Source organism: Manis pentadactyla, chromosome 2 (assembly GCF_030020395.1).
Source record: "Manis pentadactyla isolate mManPen7 chromosome 2, mManPen7.hap1, whole genome shotgun sequence".
Lineage (NCBI taxonomy): Eukaryota > Metazoa > Chordata > Mammalia > Pholidota > Manidae > Manis > Manis pentadactyla.
Window position 1 is genome coordinate 20868493 of NC_080020.1, and position 23942 is coordinate 20892434.

The 23942-nt window shown below is 35.9% G+C and overlaps 1 protein-coding gene and 1 long non-coding RNA gene across 2 annotated transcripts in view; both read left to right on the plus strand.

Annotated features, from left to right (window-relative positions):
* The window catches only part of LOC130682653 (THO complex subunit 2-like), an 88666-nt gene extending 80786 nt beyond the window's left edge, over window positions 1-7880 (plus strand). Inside the window, exons 20-28 of the mRNA XM_057497497.1 lie at window positions 967-1242; window positions 2246-2387; window positions 2835-2992; window positions 3886-4014; window positions 4373-4504; window positions 4590-4774; window positions 6103-6281; window positions 6526-6628; window positions 7349-7880. Coding sequence (XP_057353480.1) covers window positions 967-1242; window positions 2246-2387; window positions 2835-2992; window positions 3886-4014; window positions 4373-4504; window positions 4590-4774; window positions 6103-6281; window positions 6526-6628; window positions 7349-7880 — 1836 coding nt within the window. The remainder of the gene's footprint in view (window positions 1-966; window positions 1243-2245; window positions 2388-2834; window positions 2993-3885; window positions 4015-4372; window positions 4505-4589; window positions 4775-6102; window positions 6282-6525; window positions 6629-7348) is intronic.
* An 84-nt stretch (window positions 7881-7964) lies between these two features.
* On the plus strand, window positions 7965-14439 carry LOC130680239 (uncharacterized). The gene is made up of 3 exons (XR_008993239.1): window positions 7965-8024; window positions 9487-9522; window positions 14310-14439. It is a non-coding gene; the product is annotated as an uncharacterized LOC130680239 (long non-coding RNA).
* The last annotated feature ends 9503 nt before the right edge of the window (window positions 14440-23942 follow it).

The following is a 23942-nucleotide window of genomic DNA, read 5'->3' on the forward strand; positions in this document are numbered from 1 at the left end:
TATAGCATAGAGCATGGGTGTGGTGAGTACTTTGTATTATATATATATATACAACTCTACTTTGTATTATTTTCTTTTTTGCATTTGGCATACACACTGTAGTGTCCCATCCTTTACCCCTCCCACCCCCCTCTGGTACTAGCAGGTTCTTCCCTTGTACAATTAAGAGTATGGCCTCCCTCTGGCATGCCCCCATCCCCCATCACACACACACTCAAATTAGGGTAAGTCAATCAGGCCACAAAATAAAAACCCACCATAGTGTCAGTTCCCACACTCTTTAAACTCTAATATACCACAGCCATTCACAGGAAGTCGTGTTTAGCTTTGCAGTCTAGTGACCAGTGGGTTCCAGTTTGCCAGGGACGTCCTTGTACTAACACTAAAGTCTTGCATCCCTGGAAACCTCTTAGTCACTGGCAAAACTGGGCAGTTGGTCACCCTACTTATCAGTCTTATGATAACTTTTTCATAACCTTTCTTAGCATTGATCCAGCTTCATCAAGAAATTGTAACAGGCAATATGGGTATGTGTAGTGATAACACATTCTGTCCAGATTGGCTGTTATTAGTTCCATTCTGCCTCTTTGTTAGTGTTAAGACCCGCTTCTTGGTTCCCTTGACTATCTCAGAAGCAGGAGTGGAAACCCTGTATGTTTAATCTTTGTGCAGCAGTAAGAGAGACTATGGTTGGGGGAAAGGGCAAGAGGCACACATATGTATCCCCTTACTGAACAGGTTAGATTCATAAGAATTTCCTGAAAAGCTCCTAATGAGCACCCAGGACCAAAGATTAGAGCAGTTTCCAGGGATGATTTATTTTAAAATCAATGTTGGTAAGGAAGTAGAATTCCTACAGCAGTTCAGATTGGTCATCTTTTGACTCTTGAAAAGAAAAGGGAACATAGGTTTTCATACTATGAAAGTCACTGCTATAAAAGTGTGTGTGTGTGTTTTTATCTTTAGTCAAAGTATGATGAACTTAAAAAATCAGAAAACGGAAGTAAACAGCAGCATAAAGTTCATAAGTACATTACATCATGTGAAATGGTGATGGCTCCTGTCCATGAAGCAGTGGTCTCCTTACATGTTTCTGAGCTCTGGGATGACATCAGCCCTCAATTTTATGCCACATTCTGGTCATTGACGATGTACGACCTTGCAGTTCCACATACCAGCTACGAACGGGAAGTCAATAAACTTAAAGTCCAGATGAAAGCCATTGATGACAATCAGGAAATGGTAGGTTTTTGTTCTAGTAGCTCAAGTGTAATAACTTCATGGTATTAGTTCAGCATTTCCCATAGTTTAAACTTGTACTAACAAGCTATGATCTTGTTGCTATATATGTTCCTAAGTGGGTTTAGTGGTGACCTCTCACTGGGTAAGAGCATGGGTATGGATGAGTACTTGGAAGTTAGCATCAGTCAAAAGTTTTTGAGTTTGCTTTTCTACTGAGGGCTGGGTTAGCAACTTTACATGGTCTGTGTGATCATTTTACAATTGCAATTGCAAGAGCAATAGGAATTCCTAAAAGGAGAACTCTTTCGGAGAAGACTTTACTGAAGAGGTAAGTCTTGAGCTGCATGGGCCTTGAAGGTAAATTAGGTTTGGAAATTTGGAGGCAGACTGGCCACTCTAGAGCTCCAGCAACGGTGTAAAGTAGTCTAAGGTTTAAGGAGACCACTTCTACTGTAGTGAATTGGCTTAGGGATAATTTGAATAGAGTCAGATTATGTAGAGCAATGAAAGTTAGAAGAGAAGGCTTGATAAAATTGAGAGCTATTTTAAATTCCTGAGCAGGGAAATAATAATGGTAAAAATGGTACTTTAGAAAGATTACTTGTGACAGCAGCATAAAGGATGCATTTAGTGGGGGAAACGACTAGCATTAGGCTGGAAACCAGCAAAGTGGCTTTTTGGGTATTTCATTGTGAGAACGTAGACTGGTGGAGGTATACTGGGAAAGCACAGGACTTGTAAGCAATTGGGATTTTGGAATGAATAAGAAGGAAGAGTCAAAGGTGATTCCATGCCTTAGACTAAAAGTACCAGTGTTGGGAAGGTAGCCTGTTTTGATGGTGTATGAGGACTGGATGACTTTGTCTTAGATTTGTTGAATGGAGGTAAACATCCGTAAATATCCCTGTTGACATAATATATCAGCATTTATCTCTGCTTTTAATTAAAAGAAAGGGAGGTAATGTGCCTGTACTTAGAGAAGTATCTAACTTATACTTTGTAGCCTCCAAATAAAAAGAAAAAAGAGAAGGAGCGCTGTACTGCCCTTCAGGACAAGCTTCTTGAAGAAGAAAAAAAACAGATGGAACATGTACAGCGAGTTCTACAGAGACTGAAACTGGAAAAGGACAACTGGCTTTTAGCGAGTAAGTTAGAATGGTTACATTCCTGCTGCTGCTGAATTACGAAAGCAAACCTCAATAATTCTGGAGGTGTTGAAGTGTATTGTGTTTTTATTTCGACTCAGTGTTCACTATCCCAATTTTTGGTTACTCATAATTCAGAGTCGACTTCATATGTTCACTAAATGAACCGATTTAGCTTGCTGGCGAAATTAACTTACAACTACAATATTGGCAGCTTATCATTCAACTTTTCTGTATAAAATCACACTTCTGGAGAAATTACAGGTAGAAAAATATCCGCAGAGTGAAAACAAGTCTCATCCCAGGCATGACCTTTAGTTACAAACTATAGTTTGTGGTTCTATAGCATTCTCTACGGTAAAATTAATATGTTGTTATTATGTTTAGTGGCTTTGAGGCACTTGAGGACGAAATTTACCACTTAATATATTCTTTCCTTATTTTTAGAATCTACCAAAAATCAGACCATCACAAAATTTCTACAGCTGTGTATATTTCCTCGATGTATTTTTTCAGCAATTGATGCTGTTTACTGTGCTCGTTTTGTTGAACTGGTGCATCAACAGAAAACTCCAAATTTTTCCACACTTCTTTGCTATGATCGTGTAAGTTCTTTTCATTGCAACCTTTAAAAAAAGTCTCACACAAAGATAGCTAAACATTATAATCTATAGAGGTGTTACTGTGTGTCTGGTTAAAAGCATGAACCCAAGAGCCAAGTGCCTGAACTTGAATCCTAACTCTGCCACTTTCTACGTACATGATCTTTGCTCTGGCAAGTTTTTAACCTCTTTGTGCCTCAATTTTCTTATCTGTGAAGTGGGATAATAATACCTGCTTCATAAGATTCTTGTGAGAATCAAATGAATCACTATACACGAAAGTACTTTGAATAGTGCCTGATATGTAATAAGCACCTCTAGTTAATCTTTTAACATTTGGGTTTATATGTTTGTCATAATAGGTAAAACTCTCTTCTCCACTCTTAACTTTCCCCTCAAAATACACCTTTGCACGTACAGATGCTTTTCAGTATGATCACATTCACAAATTTTGCATCTGGCTTTTTCTTTATAATAAATTACTGCATTTTTCTGGTTTTAAAATGTACTATATGTTACAGCATGTCAGCTGCCTATTTCTGTTTTCTATCAGCCTTTTCTCTCCTTACTGTCCCTTTAACCCCAGGTAGTATCTGTGTCTAAATCTCTGTTAAAGCAGTGAATGATATAATAATGATGGTAGTTTTTTTCTTCTGTCATTGTTAATCAGCTTTTTAAATAAAAATTTTGTTGTCATTGCTTTATTAATGTGCTGTTCCCTCACAAAAGCCAAAATATTTAAAGGTCTCAGAAATTGTGCGTATCAAAGGGGACAATACATTGTGACTAAAACTTATCTGTTAGTTAATTATGATTTGCTATAGCATGATCTTTTAGTATTTTGAACTAATTTTGACCTTGATTTGTTTTTATTTTTCAAATATTTTTTCTTGTAGGTTTTCTCTGACATAATTTACACAGTCGCAAGCTATACTGAAAATGAAGCTTGTCGATATGGGAGATTTCTTTGCTGCATGTTAGAAACTGTGACCAGGTGGCACAGTGATAGAGCCACATATGAAAAGGTAGGACTAATAAATATCATTATTTTATCCATGTCTCTAATAGCCACTTCTAGTAATTGCTAGGTTGTTCAGTTTTTAAAGGAAACTGAGTTTAAGACTCAGCTGTAAAACAGTGTTTAAAATTTAAGCACAATTTGTTCATTATTAAAAAGTGCTATTTTTAAAAATCCTACCTTATGTTGACATTCCAAAATTAATATCATCGACTAAGCTGAACCATCCTATGAACACTACCTATCATTCAAATACGCATCACGTTTTCACATGGATTCATTAATCTAGTCTACGTAAGCTTCAGCTTCTGCTATTTTGAGGAACAGAACTTTTCTTTGAAAAGTAAACCTTTTTTTCCCCTTAGGAATGTGGAAGTTACCCAGGATTCCTCACTATATTACGCGCAACTGGATTTGATGGAGGAAATAAAGCTGATCAATTAGACTATGAAAATTTTCGTCATGTTGTACATAAATGGCATTACAAATTAACCAAGGTAAAAAAAAGAATTTCTCAAAGGTGTTTTTTTCTTCTCCATACTTAGACTTTTATAATGACAGATCTTAAAATGTTTGTTGTAGGCATCGGTGCATTGCCTTGAAACAGGCGAATATACTCACATCAGGAATATCTTGATTGTGCTAACAAAAATACTTCCTTGGTACCCAAAAGTACTGAATCTGGGTCAGGTTTTGGAAAGAAGAGTACATAAAATCTGCCAAGAAGAAAAAGAGAAGAGGCCAGATCTATATGCATTGGCTATGGGGTAACACAATTATACTTTAATGTGATTTATGAGACTAGATGACAGAAGGATTCTGAAGACTTTAAAATGTTTTACAGTGTTGAAGTTTATCTTCTGCCTTACCTCAGGAAATTATGGGAGATTATGCGTTCATGTTCCCACAGGCTGGTGAGAGTTGTCACTTCCAAGTATCAGCTTCCAGTCTATACTGGATGATAGTTTCAAAAGTCATATCCAATATATCTTGGTTTGAAGGAAATGTCATTTCATCATCAGTTATCAGCTCATTGATAGCAAAAAAAAAAGCATCTTCATTTAAGGATTAGTTTACATTGAAATTTTTTTTTTTAGGAGAGGCTTTTATTGAGAGATATAGTGAGAGGACAGAGCTCTGCCAGGAGGGGACGAGAGAGCCTGGGGTGGTGCTTGTCTAGGGGATTTACAGGCAGTTGAGCATTTTGGGGAACTGATAAAGGGCTTAGGGGTGTAGACTTGTTAAAAGTGGTGTTAGGATGTTTGTCCTTGATGAGACATTAAGTTTCTTTTAGCATGCTAAAGTGAATCTTACACATGATTGCAAATGATTAGCATAATAAAAACATGGGCTGCTTTCCTTTATCTGGGGAATATGAACTGATCTCACAGAAGAATGACTCTAGAGCTTAATGTTTAACACAGAGTTTTGGTAGGGGGTTTCCTTGTATGTAGTTACATTGCTCTGAGTGTAAATATCCTGCCTTGCTTTTTCTGGAGGCCCTCACCCTACTCTGACTACACCCAAGGTCCCTGTCTCATTTCCTCCTCTACAGATAGAGACCCTAGCTGCTGCTAGGAAAAGGGGGCAATGACCACTCTGGCTGCTTCATGCTGAGAGGGGGTGCAGTAAAGGGTGCAGTTAGGTCCCCATCACTGGTCAGTCGAGAGGGCCTCAGAATATGGGCACTTCTATTCTGGGTTCCATTTCTATTACTATTTGCAGTTTTATGGCTTCTCCAAGGCTATCCTGGACAAGCTCCCAAAGATGGTGCTGGGGTTCTTGTTCGTGGAGTCGAAGAATGAACTTAGCAAACACCCAAGGTAGAGCCAGGGAGAGGCTTTTATTGAGAGATACAGTGAGAGGACAGAGCTCCTGGCTCATGCCAGGAGGGGACAGGAGCCCTGAAATTTTTATTTTTAAGGAAGCATCTAGGGCTCCTATAAAGACCTTCAAGAACACTGAAAATTAATATTTTTTATTTTCTGGAACCAAGTAGCGGAGTGAATAACTTGATAATTTTATTTTTTTAAATACCATATTTGTGTTTTTTTTATTTGTACTTGTCTATTTAAACAGTTTTTGTGACTTTCAGCTACTCGGGGCAGTTGAAAAGTAGAAAGTCATACATGATACCTGAAAATGAGTTTCATCACAAAGACCCCTCTCCGAGGACTGCAGTTGCCAGTGTACAAAATGGGCCTGGTGGTGGGCCTTCTCCATCATTGACAGGAAGTGCATCTAAATCTGATGAAAGCAGTAATGATGAGACTGGTATGCTTATTTATAGAAATTTATAAGTAATACATTTTGTTTCAACAAACTGAAATGTTTTGTATCACATGACAAGTAAAATGCAAGCTTACTATTACTTTTTATTACCTAAGTAGGAGTATGTAACTATCAAGAAGTAATCAGCCCTTTATTTCCTTCTAATTAATCTGTAATCATTTTGCTGTGAAATTATAGTTTATTTACATTTAGGGAGTGGTCAAATAAATCCTTACCTTTATTTCAGATAAATCAAGGGAGAGATCTCAGTGTGGTGTGAAAGCTGTTAATAAAGCTTCTAGTGCTACACCAAAAGGAAATTCAAGCAATGGAAATAGTGGCTCTAACAGGTGGGAACACTGTGCTATATGTCAAAATTCTGAATTCTTTTTATTTCATTTTATTGAAGTGTCATTGATATACAAAATTCTGAATTCTTACATGATGAACCTCATTAGACATGAATGAAAGGTAGTTGAATGCTGTGAAATGAAAGTCATTTATGTTGGACTTTGAAATTTTGTATGTACCCTTGTTTTGGTTATGTGCTTACCATCCTCATTATGTTTTGTATAAGCTGAGACTGCCTCTGTTTCCCCTGCTGTGGCATGCAGGAGAAGGTAGGTGATGAAGTCAAAAAACATTTTAGAATTGAGTGTTTGCTGTAGACAGGGTGAGGATTATTTACGTAAGAGAAGCCTATGCTGATTTAGACCAGCAAGTGATTCATCCAGTCAAGTAATCCACTTCCTGATAGTAGCACCTTCAGTTGACTTGTGGGATAATTTTTGGTTATGTTCATTTGTAATCTCCCAAGGTTATGAACATATGCAGGAAAAGGGCCTGACATCACTTAAATCATTCTTTTTAATCTGCTCTTCATGAATTTGGTTATTTATTACTTACTGGATAAAGAAGTACTTTTTCATTTAAAGTTGTTCTTTAGTTTTCAAAGGGCTACTCTTCTAGAATTTTTGAAGCCACTAAAAAACTTTGTTTATGATTTAAAACATTCCATGGAGTGTATTTTATGACCATTTGTCCTAAAATCTCATATTTGTATTCCTAAGCAGCAAAGCTGTTAAAGAAAATGGCAAGGAGAAAGGGAAAGAGAAAGAAAAAGAGAAAAAAGAAAAGACTCCAGCTACGACTCCAGAAGCCAGGGTACTTGGTAAAGATGGTAAAGGAAAACCAAAGGAAGAATGGCCAAATAAAGATGAAAAAGCAAGAGAAATGAAGGAAAGAACACCTAAGTCTGACAAAGAGAAAGAAAAATTCAAGAAAGAAGAAAAAGCTAAAGATGAGAAATTCAAGACCACCATCCCCAATGTAGAATCAAAATGTACTCAAGAAAAGGAAAGAGAAAAGGAGCCATGCAGAGAAAGAGATATAGCAAAGGAAAATGCTAAAGGAGGAGAAAAAGCATCAGTTTCTGGGTCCTTAAAGTTACCTGTTCCTGGATCAGTCATTGCAGAGCCTGAAAGGGGCAAGTTTACCTTTCTTTATATTTATTTACCTTTGCATGTTGTAATGCATGGTTGTTTTCAATTTCCTTGTTTTGGCAAGTTATCTAGGGACTTTACTGGGGGAAGTAATACTTAATTACCTAAAAGTTGGTGGGTTTTTTTTTAAGTATTTGGTAAAAGTGGAAATATACCTTATTGTGACTATTTCTTTTGCCCAACAGAACAAAAACGCCGCAAAATTGATACACACCATTCTCCATCATATTCCTCGACAGTAAAGGTTAGTATAGCCTGAGGAAGGCAGCGTCCATGTTAGGCTCACCTGTTTGGAATACGTGTCCTGACTTCCTTCAAGTCTTGTGCCAAGTATTCACTGGAGCCACTGGAGGTTTTATGTTGCATTAGAAAATGAAATTTTTACGTATTGGTGGACAGATATTTTTCCTATTGACTATTTTTATTATAAAAATATTAAAACTTCAAGGACCTAGCACTAATTTTGTAGCATTTCAAAGTGCAAGAGAAATTTTACCCAGAAGTGCCTCACTGCTTTAAGCAGTCATTTTTGGGGTGCAATGGTAGCTACAAGCAAACGAGTCTTTTTAGCAGAATGAAGCATATTTTTCAGCATAAATATTGAAGAATTTATAGCACTGAAGACTTCCTGGATGGTACAGGATAAACAAGATACCTCTGAATTCATCAAGCTTCTTGATGAGCATCCTACCCATGTGTGCCTTCTAAGAAGGAGTCTTGAAAGGAGTTCCATTTTGAAGTCTCCTTGGCGATCAGTTCTCCTGTAGTTGTGTGTATTCAGTGAGCACGCAGCTTCTGTTGTATCTTCCCCTGGAGGTTTGTTTATACCCACTGGTTTCCCAACAAGTTGAACCTTGCGTTACGATAAAAGCAGATGTGGCATCCAGTCCTACCACCCAGCAGAGAAATCCCAGGCATTCAACTGCAGCACAAAATCGTGGGTGTAGCCTTCTTGAAGACTCGGGGTAGTCATTCCTTGCTCCATATTTAATTTTAATTCTAAAGTCATGTAATTTCATGGAATATTTGAATTTGCAGTATGTTGAACTTTTAAAACTGTAAGTTAACTAATTCTTTGTCAAGAGCACTGTGGTGGAATACTCTAATTGGTTTCTTTTTTTTAAGTGCTTTTTTTTGTGGGAGGTATGAGACTCACCATCAGAGTCACTTTGCAAAAAAAGTGATTACTCTCTTATGGAATACCTTTTTGTTTTCTTGTTAATGTAATGCCACTGAGTTTTCTGCAAGGATAAAAAATGTGTATGGTACAGTCACAATTGAAGTAAAATTTGAAGCCTCCCAATTACAAACTATGAAAATGTAAGATAATGTTGTTCTTCCACAGTGACCTCCACTATTTTAAACTTTTTGTGCAGAAAAATGTTTTGCTTTCTTAAGTCTCTTAATATTACTTATAACTTAAGTACAGTATTATGAAAAATGTGGCATTGACATTTATTTTTTAATTCTGAGCAGAGAAAGATTTTTATTACATTGCTTGCATACAATTGTTTTTTCAACGATACAATTCCATTACATGGTTTTGCTTTTGTTTTTTGTTGATATTCATATAATAATGACATCACAAGATTTATCCTTGCAAGAAGTAGCTGGTTTATTTCCAGCTTACAGCCATATTTCCCAAAGTTCCTCTGGGTTCTGAGAACTATGCCATCTCACCTGTCATCTCCATTCATTTTCTGCAGGACAGTCTCATCGAACTCAAGGAGTCTTCAGCAAAGGTTTGATTCTTTTAAAAATCATCACGCCTAAGTAAAACAAAAAATTCTTTACTTCATTTATTTAGTAGATATCCCTCGCCCTAGTAAGTGTTCAGTAAGCTAATAGAATAGCCTTTAAAAATACCTATTACAAACAATGGATGACAGTGGCCTCTTTTACTGAGATTGTTATCAATTATGTGTGATGTGGGGACATTCCTATAATCTCTCCTTAATTGCTGTGTTATGCATTATCCTATTATGCTTCAAAATCTGGAAATAAGTTTAACGTTTGGGGAATGGGTTGTTGGTTTGATTTGGGGAGTTGACTTATTTAATTTCTCAAAACAAATCTGTCAGGCTGTTTTCTGATTTTTTTTTTTAGACAACGCAAAAGACCAAAAAATAAATTTGATTCATTCACATAACTTTCTGAAAACTGAGCCCATCTCAATCCATAAAAGTCTTATATTATTGCCTCTGCCAAGCTACCTTTTTGGCAGTTGTATAATATCAAGAAATATGGTTAATGTAAACCAACCTTTCTCCAGGAGGGGAATACTCAACTTGATGGTTGTGTTTACATGTCAGTATTAAGTATTGCCTATTATTCTACTTTCTTGAGTATTCTGCTACTAAGAATATTGTGCAGTTTGTGTATCTTATTATGAGTTCATTTTATTGTAGTTGAATTGTCCATTGTTCATGTTATTTTGTCTTTATGATAAAACTTGTACCCTCTTTTCACTCTGCTTTTCTACTTTGCCTCCTTTTATATCTGCTAAGTATGATTTCTTACTGGTGGACCAATGCAAAATGAAATTTTGAAACAAATTCAGTGACATTACTGCTTTTAGTTCTGTAGCTTTATAATGAAATATCAATGGCAAATGAGGACTAATTTTTAACACTTCAGCCAATGTGCCTGTGCTCTGAACTCATAGCATTGTTTTTAGATTGTCCTGTATTAATCAAGACTATCAGCTGTACTGCGAATGCTTTCTTTTAAAGTAACTTTATTGGCTAAATTTAATATGTATTGCAATATAGTAGGTTTTCATAACCAGATTGTGTGTGTTAGTCTTAACCATCAGTGGCTTGTGTGGGCTATTTAAAATTCATGGATTAACAATGTTAGCTTGTGAGTATTTATTTCCTGAAACATACATTGAAGCAGTTTGAAACCTGCTTTTACAGGTGACTGGATTTTCTGATCATTGATGAAGATTATGGTTTCTTATATTTGTGAAAATCTTATGAAAATAAAACATGAGATGAACATATGTTATCTCATTTCGTGCTATAACAGCGCTGTGAGGTAGATAGAGCAGGTGGTAGCATCTTTTTTGACAAACTGACTAAAGTTCTTGATCCTTTCTCAGTGGCATAAGTGGTTAGTGCCAAATATTGGAGTAAAATTAAGGTTCCTCAAATGTTCCTACCACAATGAAAAAATGTTGCAACAAAAATTGTAGCTCCTTGATCCTTAGCACCTGCTTCAACAGTAGTTGAAAGGGTTCCTAGCCGCTGTAGTGAGTTCATCTTGTTTAAATTACAGTGATTCAAGTCAGTCTGTCCTCCCCCTTTTAAAAAAGATGGTGATTTTTGTGGGCATTTAAAATTCAGTAGATTTATTCCACATTCAGTCAGAAAAATTAGAAAATGGCATATGAATATGCTTCTAAAAATTGTGACTCAACCACTTTTCAGGTCCTTAGTGCTTAGTATATAGTACCTTGACAATATGGTTAGGTGATCAGTAAATAATTGAGATGAACTCTTAATGCCGTTGGCCTTTGTTCAAACATCCGGAGTTTACTGGTCTGCATAGGAGTTGATGTTGCATTTTCATGTGTCTAGGAAAATTTAATAGCATATGAATGTCTTTAAAAATTTTTGCTGGGCTTCGATCTCTAAAATTGATGCTCTATATAAACTTACTGTTTCCTGGGGAAGCTCTTACTTTTTCGAGGATTTGAAAGACGTGTGTCTATTTTTTCATGTTATCTTGTCTCTCAGACATATAAAATTGTTTCCCTCCTTTGTTTCACCTTTTAGTTATGTTTTGTCCCTGGGATATTTTTTAAATTAAATTATTTACTATTTTCACCTTCTAATCAGTGGTAAAAGTAACATGGACTTGTCCTTTCAAGTAAGATTAATTGAAGGGAGAAAAGCCTGAGCCTAATTTAATATCTAAATCTTTTCTCTCAGTTCACCTTTTAACCCCCAAATTCCAGCTGACATATTTCCACTTTTCGTCAGTTGTGTTTTCACCTAGCTGTTCCAGCAGCTATACTGATGAAGAAAGTGTGAGGAAAGCTTGTTACTTTAACCAGGCTGCTCTGTAATGTTTTTTATTAAGGCCTCATTGATATACATTCTTATGAAGGTTTCACATGAAAAACAGTGTGATTACTACATTCACCCATATTACTGAGTCCCCTCCATGCCCCACGAAGTCACTGTCCATCAGTGTAGTAAGATGCCACAGGCTGCTCTGTAATTTAAGAGGGCAACCATAACCACCTTAAAAACAATTCAGCTTTGAATTCTGAGCCCATCTTTATACATTGTAGCCTAAGTAAAAGCAATGCTCTCTTAAACAGATTTTGAATTATCAAATTGTTTTTTGGACCTAATTATCCCAATGCCGAAACTAAAAGCAAATCAGAAACAAAACCCAACAATGCTACATGCAGATCACTTTAACAAATCAATGATTTTATTTTGCAAACTTGTATTGAGTACTCACTGTGTGTACAAGGCACTGGGAAGTGTGTAAAGGTAGAAAAGACATATTAGCTCCTCTATCATATGGAAACTATGTATGGACAAAAACAAAAGCCATGAAATTGATAGGAAATAACCTATCACAAAAAAGGTTATATGAAATAATACAAGAGTTCACCGGAAATTGAGTTGAAGGATGGTTGAAGTGTTAATGGCTTTTGAGCTGTCTTTAGTCTTTGGAGATTAAGATAAAAGGGAGCACCTGAGAACTGCTGGGAAGGACAGGGTGTTAGGAAGCAGTGGTAGTCACAACACGAATACATTGGATTGCTTCATAGTAGGACATACTTGTGCAAAGATTGTGAAGAACTTGGAATGTCCATGCTAAGTTGTATGCATTTATTCTCTATGCAGTGAGAGATTATATGTTTTTGTAGAAAAGGGTTTTGTGATCCTAACTATTCTTGAAGGTTAGAAAGAAGAAATAGAATTGGGTACATTTCTAAACTAAGAATTTCTAGGTTTCTCAATTCTTTGCAATACAGAATTCAAGTTAGATACAGTTAAAAACTTCATTCTTGTGGAGGCTGTGTGTGCATGTGCCTGCTCATTTGTAACCAAAAAAAATTTTTTTTAATCAGGAGAATTGGGCAATACTTCACTTAGGGAAATCTTTGAGTATTGCAATAATATATTATTTCCTTTGTCAGTTTCATAAGTAATATTAAGACATGAATAAACATTACAGTTAAAAAATCTTGAGTGTCATTTAGGGCATTATACCCAGCAGGAGTACCTTTTGGACAAGCACTTTGATGATTGTTTCTCATTCTCTTGCTCTTTGTTATTAATAAACATTTTGTCTATTTCAGTTGATCATCAACTTTTCCACAATGAAATTTTAAAGAATCTACTTCTGCATTGCTATGGCAGCATTTCTGAGCCAACTGAAATTGGAAATATTTGATAGTGTTAAAAATGTGTTTCTTTTAATTTTCAGACTGATGGTTATCTTTTTTCATATATTCCTTTGAATATCAAAGGATTTCTTCATGTAAAAATACTTGACTTTTGCCTCGCTATTCTTTTCATTCCTAAGGTGTATCTAGAATTGTGTAGTTATGTAATGAGTTCTAGTCCGTATTCTGCTGCCTAATACATATAGTCTTAAAAAAGTTTCTAGCACAGTTACAAATGCCATAAGGTTAGGTATCTGATTACTTCATATTTTCTTTTATAATGGATTTCCATATTAACAGCTTGCATAAGTAAGGTCATCTTTTTAATTATTTAAAGTTAGCATATCTTTGATCTTTGGATGTTTTTATTGCCTCTGGGCCTTTTGGCAGGGAAAGAATGGGCAGAGAACATTATTTCATCATTTTTCAGTCTTTTTGAGTTGTTTCATCATTCTCAGATGACTATATGGTTTTCTGGGCTATTTAGAACCAATAGTTAGACAAATTTCATAGTCAGTTGTGATTATTGATGTACATTGGAGCGCTTTCTGAAGTAAAGAATGTACAGCCTTTACATTTGTAAAAATAATTTAGGATAATCTATGCATGGTGTATGCTGAGGCAGAAAAGACCAGTAAACTTACAGCTTGGTTTTATTTTTATACTTCTGTTCACTGTCATCGATTGCCTATCAGTGGATGGGAAAACTATTAAAAATTTCTATGATTGTGTAGAGGCTTGTATTTTTTTCACAGTAGAGAAAGTCTAGTTACTATTTTTCATATATGGACTCTTGTAATGGTAGTTACAGGTCTTCATAATAGAGCTGTATAAGGAACTGGAGCTATTTACTAATTTACAAATTTACTAATGAGTCTCAGTTGAGGCAAGAATTCACTGATTGGGTTTAAATGATCATTTTTATATGGCCAGGAATTGAAGTCTTTGCATAATTTGTGTCCTGCTCTTTTTATTTTACCTCTCATAATACAGACCACTGACCAGTTTTGACTTTGGGTCTAACTACCAATTATCTTTCATTAAATAAACAATCAAGCAAATGATGCCAATACTGGCAAACTAATAATCTTTAGTAATATTGCCTTAATTTAACAGCTCTACATTAATCATGCTCCACCACTGTCCAAGAGTAAGGAGAGAGAAATGGACAAGAAAGATTTGGACAAGTCAAGGGAAAGATCCAGAGAAAGAGAGAAAAAAGATGAAAAGGACAGGAAAGAGCGGAAAAGGGTTTGTAATTTTTTTTAAAACTAGTTTGGAAAGCTATCATATACAGTAGCATGTTTTGTTGCCTTTTTAAAAGTACTAGTTTGTTGCATGGCAGTCTGATAACTGGTATTTTCATCTTAAAGTGTGAAATCTTCTGCAGTAATAAGCATCTGCAGCCTAATAATTTCTACCAGCTGTGCTTGTCTTTCATGTCATTTTACCAAGTATGTGAAACTATGGCAAATACTCTCCAATGCTAGTTAGCTATGCCCTTCTTGTGTAAGAGTAATATTTTAATAAAACAAAAACATAAACTCTTGATCAATGTGGTTCACGATTCTTGGTTCTAGGATAATTCAAACAATGACCGTGAAGTGCCACCAGACTTAACCAAGAGACGAAAAGAGGAAAATGGAACAAGTAGGTAGACTTATTAATACTTTCAAAGCAGTCATCACCCTCAATTAGAAGAGGCTTTCATGATTCTTTTTTATAATTTTAGTGGGGGTTCCAAAGCGCAAAAGTGAAAGTCCGTGTGAGTCTTCTTATCCAAATGAGAAAGACAAGGGAAAAAATGTCAAAATCTTCAGGCAAAGAAAAAAGCGGCGATGCATTTAAATCTGAAAAGACGGATAAAATCTCCTTTGGCAGAAAGGTAAATTAGGGAAACAAAGGAACAATATAGTTTTTCTTAGAAAGCCAACTCTGAAAAGTTAGCAAATACTGAGGGTTTTTTTGCAGTCACAAATAGTCTGTTAATTATTTGGAGGTGGGAAGAGGAGGCTTTGAGGGAGGGCAGGTTTTTGGGGAATTAGAGGCAGTTCAGTCCCAAATTACTGGGAAGGTAGAATTGGTTTACTTGTAAAATTCCTTTCCTCTCCATTCCACTCCCACCTAGTTCTCTGTTCATGGTTCAGCCTTTCTTTCTGTGTTCTCTTTTTTCTCTGCCAGCAGTGCTTTTAGTTTCTCTTCATTCATGAGATTAAAAGATGGTCACATGTATTCTCCCTGATCCTTACATTATCATAAAGTCTTTATTAACCGTGGTTTTTAAACATATTTCTATAACATTTTCTCCTGATAAACTTGTTTGCAAACTTTTTTTGATTTTCATACAAGATGGTGTACATTTTCTTAGATACTAGTGGATGATATTCAAAACATATCTCATGCATTTGCCATAAAGTAATAATTTAGTAATAAGCAAGTGATTATTAAAGATTAAAGTGTTTATTAAGCATTATTATGGTATATATTGAAAATGTATTCCATATATTAATAGTTCTTAAATGGGAGTCTGCTCCTTTTAATAAGTATTTTTTCAATTGAGGTAAAATTCATGTAACATAAAATTAATTATTTTAAAGTGTAGCATTCAGTGACATTTAGTATATTTATAATGTTGTGCAATCATCTCTAGTTCCAAAATATTTTCATCACCCCAAAGGGAAACCCCATACCCATTAAGCAATAATTCTCCATTTCTCCCCTCCCTTTAGACCCTGGCAACTACTAATCTGCTTTCTGTCTCTATAAATTTACCAATTTTGAATATTTCATATAAATGAAATTGTATAATAATGTAGTCTGACTTCTTTCACTAGGCATAATGTTTTGGGAATTCTTCCATTGTGTAGCATGTATTAGTACTTCGTTTCTTTTTCATGGCTGAATAATATTCCCTAGTGTGATGTACAACATTTGTTTATCCTCAGTTGATGGACTTCTGTGTTGTTTTCCACCTTTTGCCATTGTGAATAGTGCTGCTATGAACATCTGTGTGCTGCTGTGAAGTATTTGTTTGAAAGCCTGTTTTCAGTTCTTTTGTGTGTATACCCAGAAGTGGAATTTCTAGGTTACATGGTAATGTTATGTTTAACTTTTTGAGTAATTGCCAAACTTCCACAGTGGCTACACATCTGCAAGCAATGTGTGAGGGTGCCAATTTCTCTACATCCTTGCCAACACTTGTTATTTTCTGTTTTAGTTCTGCTTTTTATTATATCGATCCTCATGGGCTTAAAGGGGTATCTCATGGTTTTGATTTGCATTTCCTTAATGGCTACTGATGTTGAGAATCTTTTCATGTGCCTGTTGGCCATTTGTATGCCTTCTTTGGAGAAGTCTATTCAGATGCCTTGGCCATTTTTTAATTGGATTGTCTTTTTGTTGCTCAGTCATAAGAATTCTTTATGTAGTCTGGGTACTAGACCATTATGAGATACATGATTTGCAAATGTTTTTCTCCCATTCTGTAGGTTGCCTTTTCACTTTCTTGTTAGTGTTCTTTGATGCATCAAAGTTTGCACTTTTGATGAAGTCCAATGTTTTCTTTTGTTGCTTGTGCTTCTTGTGCTTTTGGTGTCATATTTATTAAGTAAGTTTTTGAAGAAAAATTTGTGACTGGTGGGTGATGAAAAAGGATTTTGAGCTGTTTTTTTATAATTGGTTTTCCCTTCCCGAACTAATTCCGCCACTCCTTATAGGAGTCTAGGCATGATAAAGAAAAGATAGAAAGGAAAGAGAAACGGGAGAGTTCAGGAGGAAGGGAAGAGAAGAAACAATATCCTTTTCATCTTATTGATGTTTTTAATCAGTAGAATGGAAAGCTTTGATACTGGTCATGTTTAGAATTGTACCCTTATAGTATATGGCCCAAATGCTGAAAGGCTTATTAGCTTTTAAGTGGTCTCTCCAGTTAACCCTCTCAAATACGTGAAATATGGAAGTGGGACACTTGATTACTTTTTCACTTCTGTGGTGACTGAGGTTGTTTTATGCCACGAAGGGATTTAGATGCCCTCTGGCTGTATTAGCACTGAGAGGAGGAAAATGAACAAAGCCCCTTAGGCTTAGGGCATGGGGAATAGAAGGGCAGGATGATGGGGCAGATGAGCAGAGCTGGTAGAGTGTAGAGTTGGAGGCCACCAGGCTGGTCAGAGCCAATTAGGCCTGCGGACTGAGGGATTGAACTAAAAGATGAGATGCTGTTCTCTGTTTTTTTCTTTCCCAAATTGTTTTCTCTTAATTTTTCATCTACTCATAAGTCCTCCAACAAGCACAGAAAATGAAGACTGTGAGTCAAGGTGAGTGTTCTCTCACCTTCTTTTCATTTAAAGATAGAAATATAAAATAAAGGTCTGAGAATGTTGAAGAAACTAGATCCATTTTGCCAGATATAACTAGAATTTTTCATGTAAATACGATGACCAGGTGTTTGGGTATAGATGCAAAAGAAGATTCACAGTTATTTTTAAGCTGTTTTCATTTTAAGCTTGCACATTAGCCACACTTTTTTTTGCATCAAGATGTATTTAAGAACACCTGCTTTACTTCTACACTCATTCCCATCATCTCTAGATAATTTATTACCTTTTAAAATTACCTATATAGCCTTGTAGGTGGTGTTAGTATCTGCATTTATAGGTGAAGAAACTGAGACAGAGACTAAGTTGAAGAGGGTTACAGAGATATTAGCTGACAGAGCCAGAACTCAAACATAGGTCTTCTTGCCCTTTACCTGTTCTCTGTTCTTCATTTTGCTTTTTCATGAAGATGTTATGCAGAGATTTTTAAGTTTTTGTGCCTCTTTTTCTATCACTGCCCATGTGTTTTGTAAAGTCTAAAAATATGGTCCATGCTTTTCATTCTGGAATTTTGAATAGGCGGCTTTGTTGTCGAGGTAGTTACGTCTTACAAAATTTTAAAAGCGTTTTAGCCATCTTAAGTAAATTGTGTGTGAGCAATAGTCCACTCTATCTTAGTGGACAGAGTGTTCAGAACCTAATTTAGTGTTTTTTGAGCACTCAGATCACCATCTGAACGGTCATTATTTGGTGATGCCTTAGGATTATGGAGGTATGTAGGATAAATTGCCCTCTTCTTTTAATGGTTGGAGATGGCTGTATTTGAAGTTGTTGACTCTTTTTTTGTATCCCATTTTCTTGCTTCCATATTAGCTGTCACCGCTTAATGATATCAAGTATGCTTGCTGTCTGTACCCTCCCCCTAATATTATCTGCTGCTTCTAATCTTTTACGAGACCAGGTAGATAACCAAGGCTGTTTGCAGTTGCTTAAATTAGGAGTGAGAAATGTCTGAGAGCCCATTCTGTGAAAGAATATGTGAGCATTAGGGGTTGCATTTTGTCGTATTTATTTTAGCTGCCAAAGCAGGGTTTTGAAGTTGCCAGATAGCAAACTTCCTGACAAGTGGTGTGCTTTTTCTGCTCTGTTACTGTGTGCTTGTTAGTTGAATACTAGAGGAGGGTAAATGAGAGTTAAGACAGAGCATTTGGACTTCAGTAGGTTCTTTTTTAAATTAGAGAGATTGAAAAAGATATATTAATTGCCCATTCTTCAATTCTAGCCATCCCCTGCCACAACAACTTTGCTTTCTTCTCTAGTTAACTATAAACTCTTAATCTTTCTTCTTTTTTAATTTAAATTTTAGTTTTTATTAATTTTGATCCACTGCTTTGATTGTTTTTCAGACTTCAATTGTGTGTATTTGTTACCTTCTCTAATAAGATTATACTGTAGTTGTCCATGTATGGGCTTCATATACTACAGTTACCATTCTGTGTTCCTGCCCAGATATCATTTAAAAAATGATTTTCTTATTTATTTCTTTTTCTCCTCTTGCTCCCTTGTTCTCCTTCCCTCATCTCCTCCTCTTCATCAGCTCCAAATTCTGTCCTCTTTTGCTAGAGTCATGCCAGAGCTGGTGCTTACACAGTATAGCATTTCACAAGCAAGGACAAAAGTGGTTACTTGTGAAATGCAAATTGGTTTTATTGAGATTGCTAATAAGTGATTCTCTCTCAGATTACAAAACTAGTAGTCTGGTACCAAGTCAGACCATCCATTCTAAAATGTCTGCATACCTATTTCTGCCAAAACGGTGCCATTTGGTGGAGTGCTAAATTCAGACAGATCTGAGTTTGAATTTGGTTTCCAACGCTTACTATCTAACAGGTCTTGCTCAACTGTTTCCACCTTTCTCTCTACCTGTTTCTTCATTTCCAAAATAAGGGATAGTAGTTTCCATGAGGTTTTTGGGGGGATTCAGTGTGATAATGTTTATGAAGTACTTAGCTATCAAATGGCCAATCTTCTTTTTTTATTACTTACCTTAACCTTTCTTTTAGTTTTCCATTTTGCTTTTTACTTTCACATGGCCTCTTTATTCAAGAAACAGGAAAACCTCCCTCTTAAATTTTCATTAAGAATGGCCCAACCATTGTCACTGAGAACTTTCACTGTGATTTTATACATTGCTCTTTGCTCACTGCCTAATTGGTGTATGAAGGTTATGCTGTAGATTTCTTGGGAGTTCTTATTTGCGTGGTCCATGGATTTGTGCTTTACTTGTCTATATAATGTCTCAGGACTAAAGGCATGAGAAGACTGGCCTGGGTGTTAGGTATTAGGATAGAGGTCTTGTAGTAAAGCTTCTAAGTTCAGATAACCTTTAAAGGTACATTGAGCTTGATGTTCATCCTGTTCAATTTCTTGTTGACAGCTATGTCCTATACTTTCTTCTTGAGTATACTTTTAATTTGTGAGGTTCTGCTTGATTTTTTCCCTTTTTCTGGCTGTTCTGGTTGCCTCCTTCTATTGGATACATTCTAGGGTCGGTCAGGTCTTTCTGTTGTTCTTCCTTCTATTAGAGTTCTCAGCGTTTCTGATTGGCACCATTTACTTAAACTCAGGCTACTTCAAATAGCTGCTCTGTTTTTAATTTATGTTACATTATACAGAAAGGAGAGCTGCTGCATACGACACATTCTCATGATTCAAAGATGTCATTAATACTAAGATTCATTGTTGATTTCTGGAACTGTTTTTCGGGAAGGGTGAGTAGGAAAATAACATTGATTTGCAAGTATCACCCTGGTTTCAGAAACATTAATATTAGAGGTATGGAAATACACTGAGAGAAATCAGTGGCTCTTGACTCAGATTAATTCCTTCCAAACTCTTCTGTATTCTTTTCCTATCTCATAATTTTTAGTTGCAAAATCCTATATGCTTGCTTATCCTCTGTATCTTTACTATTATTTATTATTGCTAAAGTCCAAATTCATCTTACATATCCTTGATTTCGTCTCTTGAACACTATTAGCTGCTTTGCCTTTAACCTTTTGTCATAGTTTCATCTTTTAAAATTCTGCCTATTGAAGTTTTCCTGGTAGAACCATCCCTTAGCTTCTCAATTTTACTTTGATGTGTGTGGTTCTCAATTCATGAATATTGAGTTCAGCTAACTTTTGAGAGTCCTTTTGTGAAGTAGGTGCTGTGCTAAACTGAGACTTGCTCACAGACTTTGAGAAACTCGGTCTTCTTGGACTTTGATTCTTCGTTTCAAAGAACATAAGCAACTAGCTTATAACTAGTTTATAAAAACATCTGTGTTTATAATATACTACATTCCTATTCTAATCCTTCACTCCAGTGAGGCCTAATACATTTTGCAGGTCCATCTTTCACCTCCGGTTTCATATGTGTCCTAATTCTCTCACCCTTTAAAACTAAGGTTGCAAATTCTCAGACCTTGGGCAGAATGTGGCTTGTTAGGTGTACCTTTTTGATCTCATACAATATTTACCATTTTGTAAATTGGTTGCCTTTAAAAATGAAGAGTTGACAAAATCCAAGTATCAGTTCCTCTTGAAGAACTGGAGAATCTGGCAACATCGTGTCCTGAATTCTTCATAGCACCAGTCAGCTAGACCCACCTAGGTACTTGTGCCTCTCATATAGAGTGAGTCTTTTTTTTTTATAGTTTACCTCAGTCTGTCCCCATCCAGCTCACTTCATTTGTTTCCATTATGTACTGGCTCCTGTAAACAACTGATTTGTAATTCCTGTTCTGAGATTTTTTTCCTCAGTCCGTACTTAGAAACTGGCCTACTAAGTGCTCAAAGATAGCTTATTTTAGGAATGTTTTGCCATTTCAAGGCATAGCCCTAGATGCCGGTAATATGTGTTGGAGTAGGGAGTGTTCAGTTAAGTTTCTTTCTCAGTAGTTCCCCATTGCTTGAGTGTGTGTGTGTGTGTGTGTGTGTGTGTGTGTGTGTGTGTGTGTGTGTGTCAGCTTGCCTACAGAGTCCTAGCAACTGATTCCTGTGTATATACAAGTGTGTCATATGACCCTCTCCTTAGATTGTGATCTTGTTGAAGGCAGTTACATCATCACTTCCTTCCAATCAAACAGTCAAGTATTTTTCTTTATTACCTGCTGTGTTTCAGATACTCTGTTAACTTTAATAGAGACATGTACATCTCTTGGGGATTGATGAGAAATATCACTGGCTTTTTTTGTTTTGTTTTTGCCCTCAAAAGAAAATTCAATCTATTTACAGCATTTGATAGTATACTGTATAAGGATAAATTGCTTTGTGTGCTGCAACATATTTTTTGAGAGAGGGTTTATTATGCTTGCATTTGGTTCTGTGTGTAGTAATCATTAAATGTGTGTGAAAGTTTCATTAGGAGATTGAAATGATAGACACAAACTATTTTTCCCTTCATTATCATCCTTTATACTCTTTAAAGTAGTTGGTGTGAGTTCTGTGCACTGGTATTCATGGACACCAAATAGTTGGAGAGAACAAGAGGATTTGTCTGTTTCTGTTGTTCCACTTAAGGTAGACCAAATATTTGCCATGATGTGCTGTGCTGTTTTTTATCTAGACATGGGCGTGAGCATTTAAAAGGCTCCCCTGCCACATTTACCTCTAAGTGGCACTATCCCTACACATGCATTTATCCTGAGTATGCTAAGATTCAGTTCGTTTTAACAGTGATATATGTTATCTACATGGAACATCTCAGGGACTGTGTTTGCCATGATAAGAATTTCTAGATAGTAGTATATAGGTAAATGAAGGAATAATGAGGAATTAGGAGGGTTGTCCCTGTCTTTTTCCTATAACCTCTTTCTTCATTTTTTTAATTGTCACCTTCACCCATATATGTCTTTCTACTCGGGGTGGTGTGTATGTGTGAGAAGTAGGATCATGAAATCCTGACAGCTTCAGACACTTGTGCAAATGAAGGGAATTAAATTTGGGGATACTTCCTTTGAGGTGAAGACACTGAACAAAAAATAATGAATTTGGTGTGCTTGTAGTTTATGGCTTCTCTAAAAAAAGTCTGTTGCCATCATGAGGGCTCTTTTATGAGGAATCTGAGAACTATTGAAACATTCATTAGGACCTTGTTGGTGAATGCGATCATCAAATTAGAAAGTATATGTGTGTGTTTATGAGGTATACCTCTGATAAGAAGGCTGGTTTTATATTTGCTTTTCTTCTCGGTGTTGATCACCAGTCTAGCTGCTCTTTTCTCCAGAACACTGTAACTTTTCAAACTTGCTTCTTGATGTCACCACTCTATAACATCATTTGAAATCAGCTATCTCAACTCTGAGAAGGTGCTCTTTGAGGGCATTTCATGTAATAGTTTCCTGATGCCCTGACAAAGGAAGAGGGCATGGTGGAATATAGGGAAATGACTTTAGTAGTACAATAGTTAGGGCCTATGTCTGGCCAAAAAAAAGGGCAGGTTGTGGGGGAAGCCCAAGGATGCCCAGAGAATTCCCAGTAGAAAGTGATGTTTACAGATATAATACTGTCTTATCCTTTGATATGCCCTTAAATATGTCATCAAAACTATCATTGATGTAATTCTATTGTGACGTCTTGATGATTGAAAATCGATTTATTATTCTCCTTATGGCCCTATATGTCTACTGATATCACAATACTCTTTATTAGAACATTGACTTTTTGGGAGGTAATTTTTAAAATTTGAGATAAAATTTACATAACATAAAAATTGCCATTTAAAAGTGGTTTTTAGTATATTCACTATGTTGTAACAATCACCAGTAATTCTAGAGCATTTCCATCACCCCAAAAAGAGATCCCAATTCTCCCCTTGCCCCAGCCCCTGGAACAAACAATGTACTTTCTGTCCTCATGACTTTGCCTGTTTCAGATATTTCATAAAAATGAAATAATGAAATATGTGGCCTTTTGTGTCTGGCTTCTGTTATTTAGCATCATGTTTTCAGGGTTCATCCATGTTACAGCATGTATCAGAACCTCATTTCTTTTTATAACTGAATGGTGCTCCACTGTATGAATGTGTACCACATTTTTATCTGTCATAAATGATGGACATGAACCATGGATTTTAGGTATTAAAATTGTAAGTTCTACTTTAGTATATCTACAATTACAATTGGTAATGTCAAGATTATACTTGGTATAAACAGAATGCTGTATTGAAACAGTATGCAAATTATTTATCAGCATATCATGCATATGATTTCTAAGGCCCTTGTAGCTCTGGTTTTATGAAATATTTGAATGTAGTATTTTGTCAATAAAGTTTAATGCATTAAGCATTAGTTTAAAATTTGAGAACAATGTTAGGCAGATATGAAACTATTTGCCACATGTAATGATCATGTTTTGAACTTACTTCAATGTGCAGTATTTGAAAAATG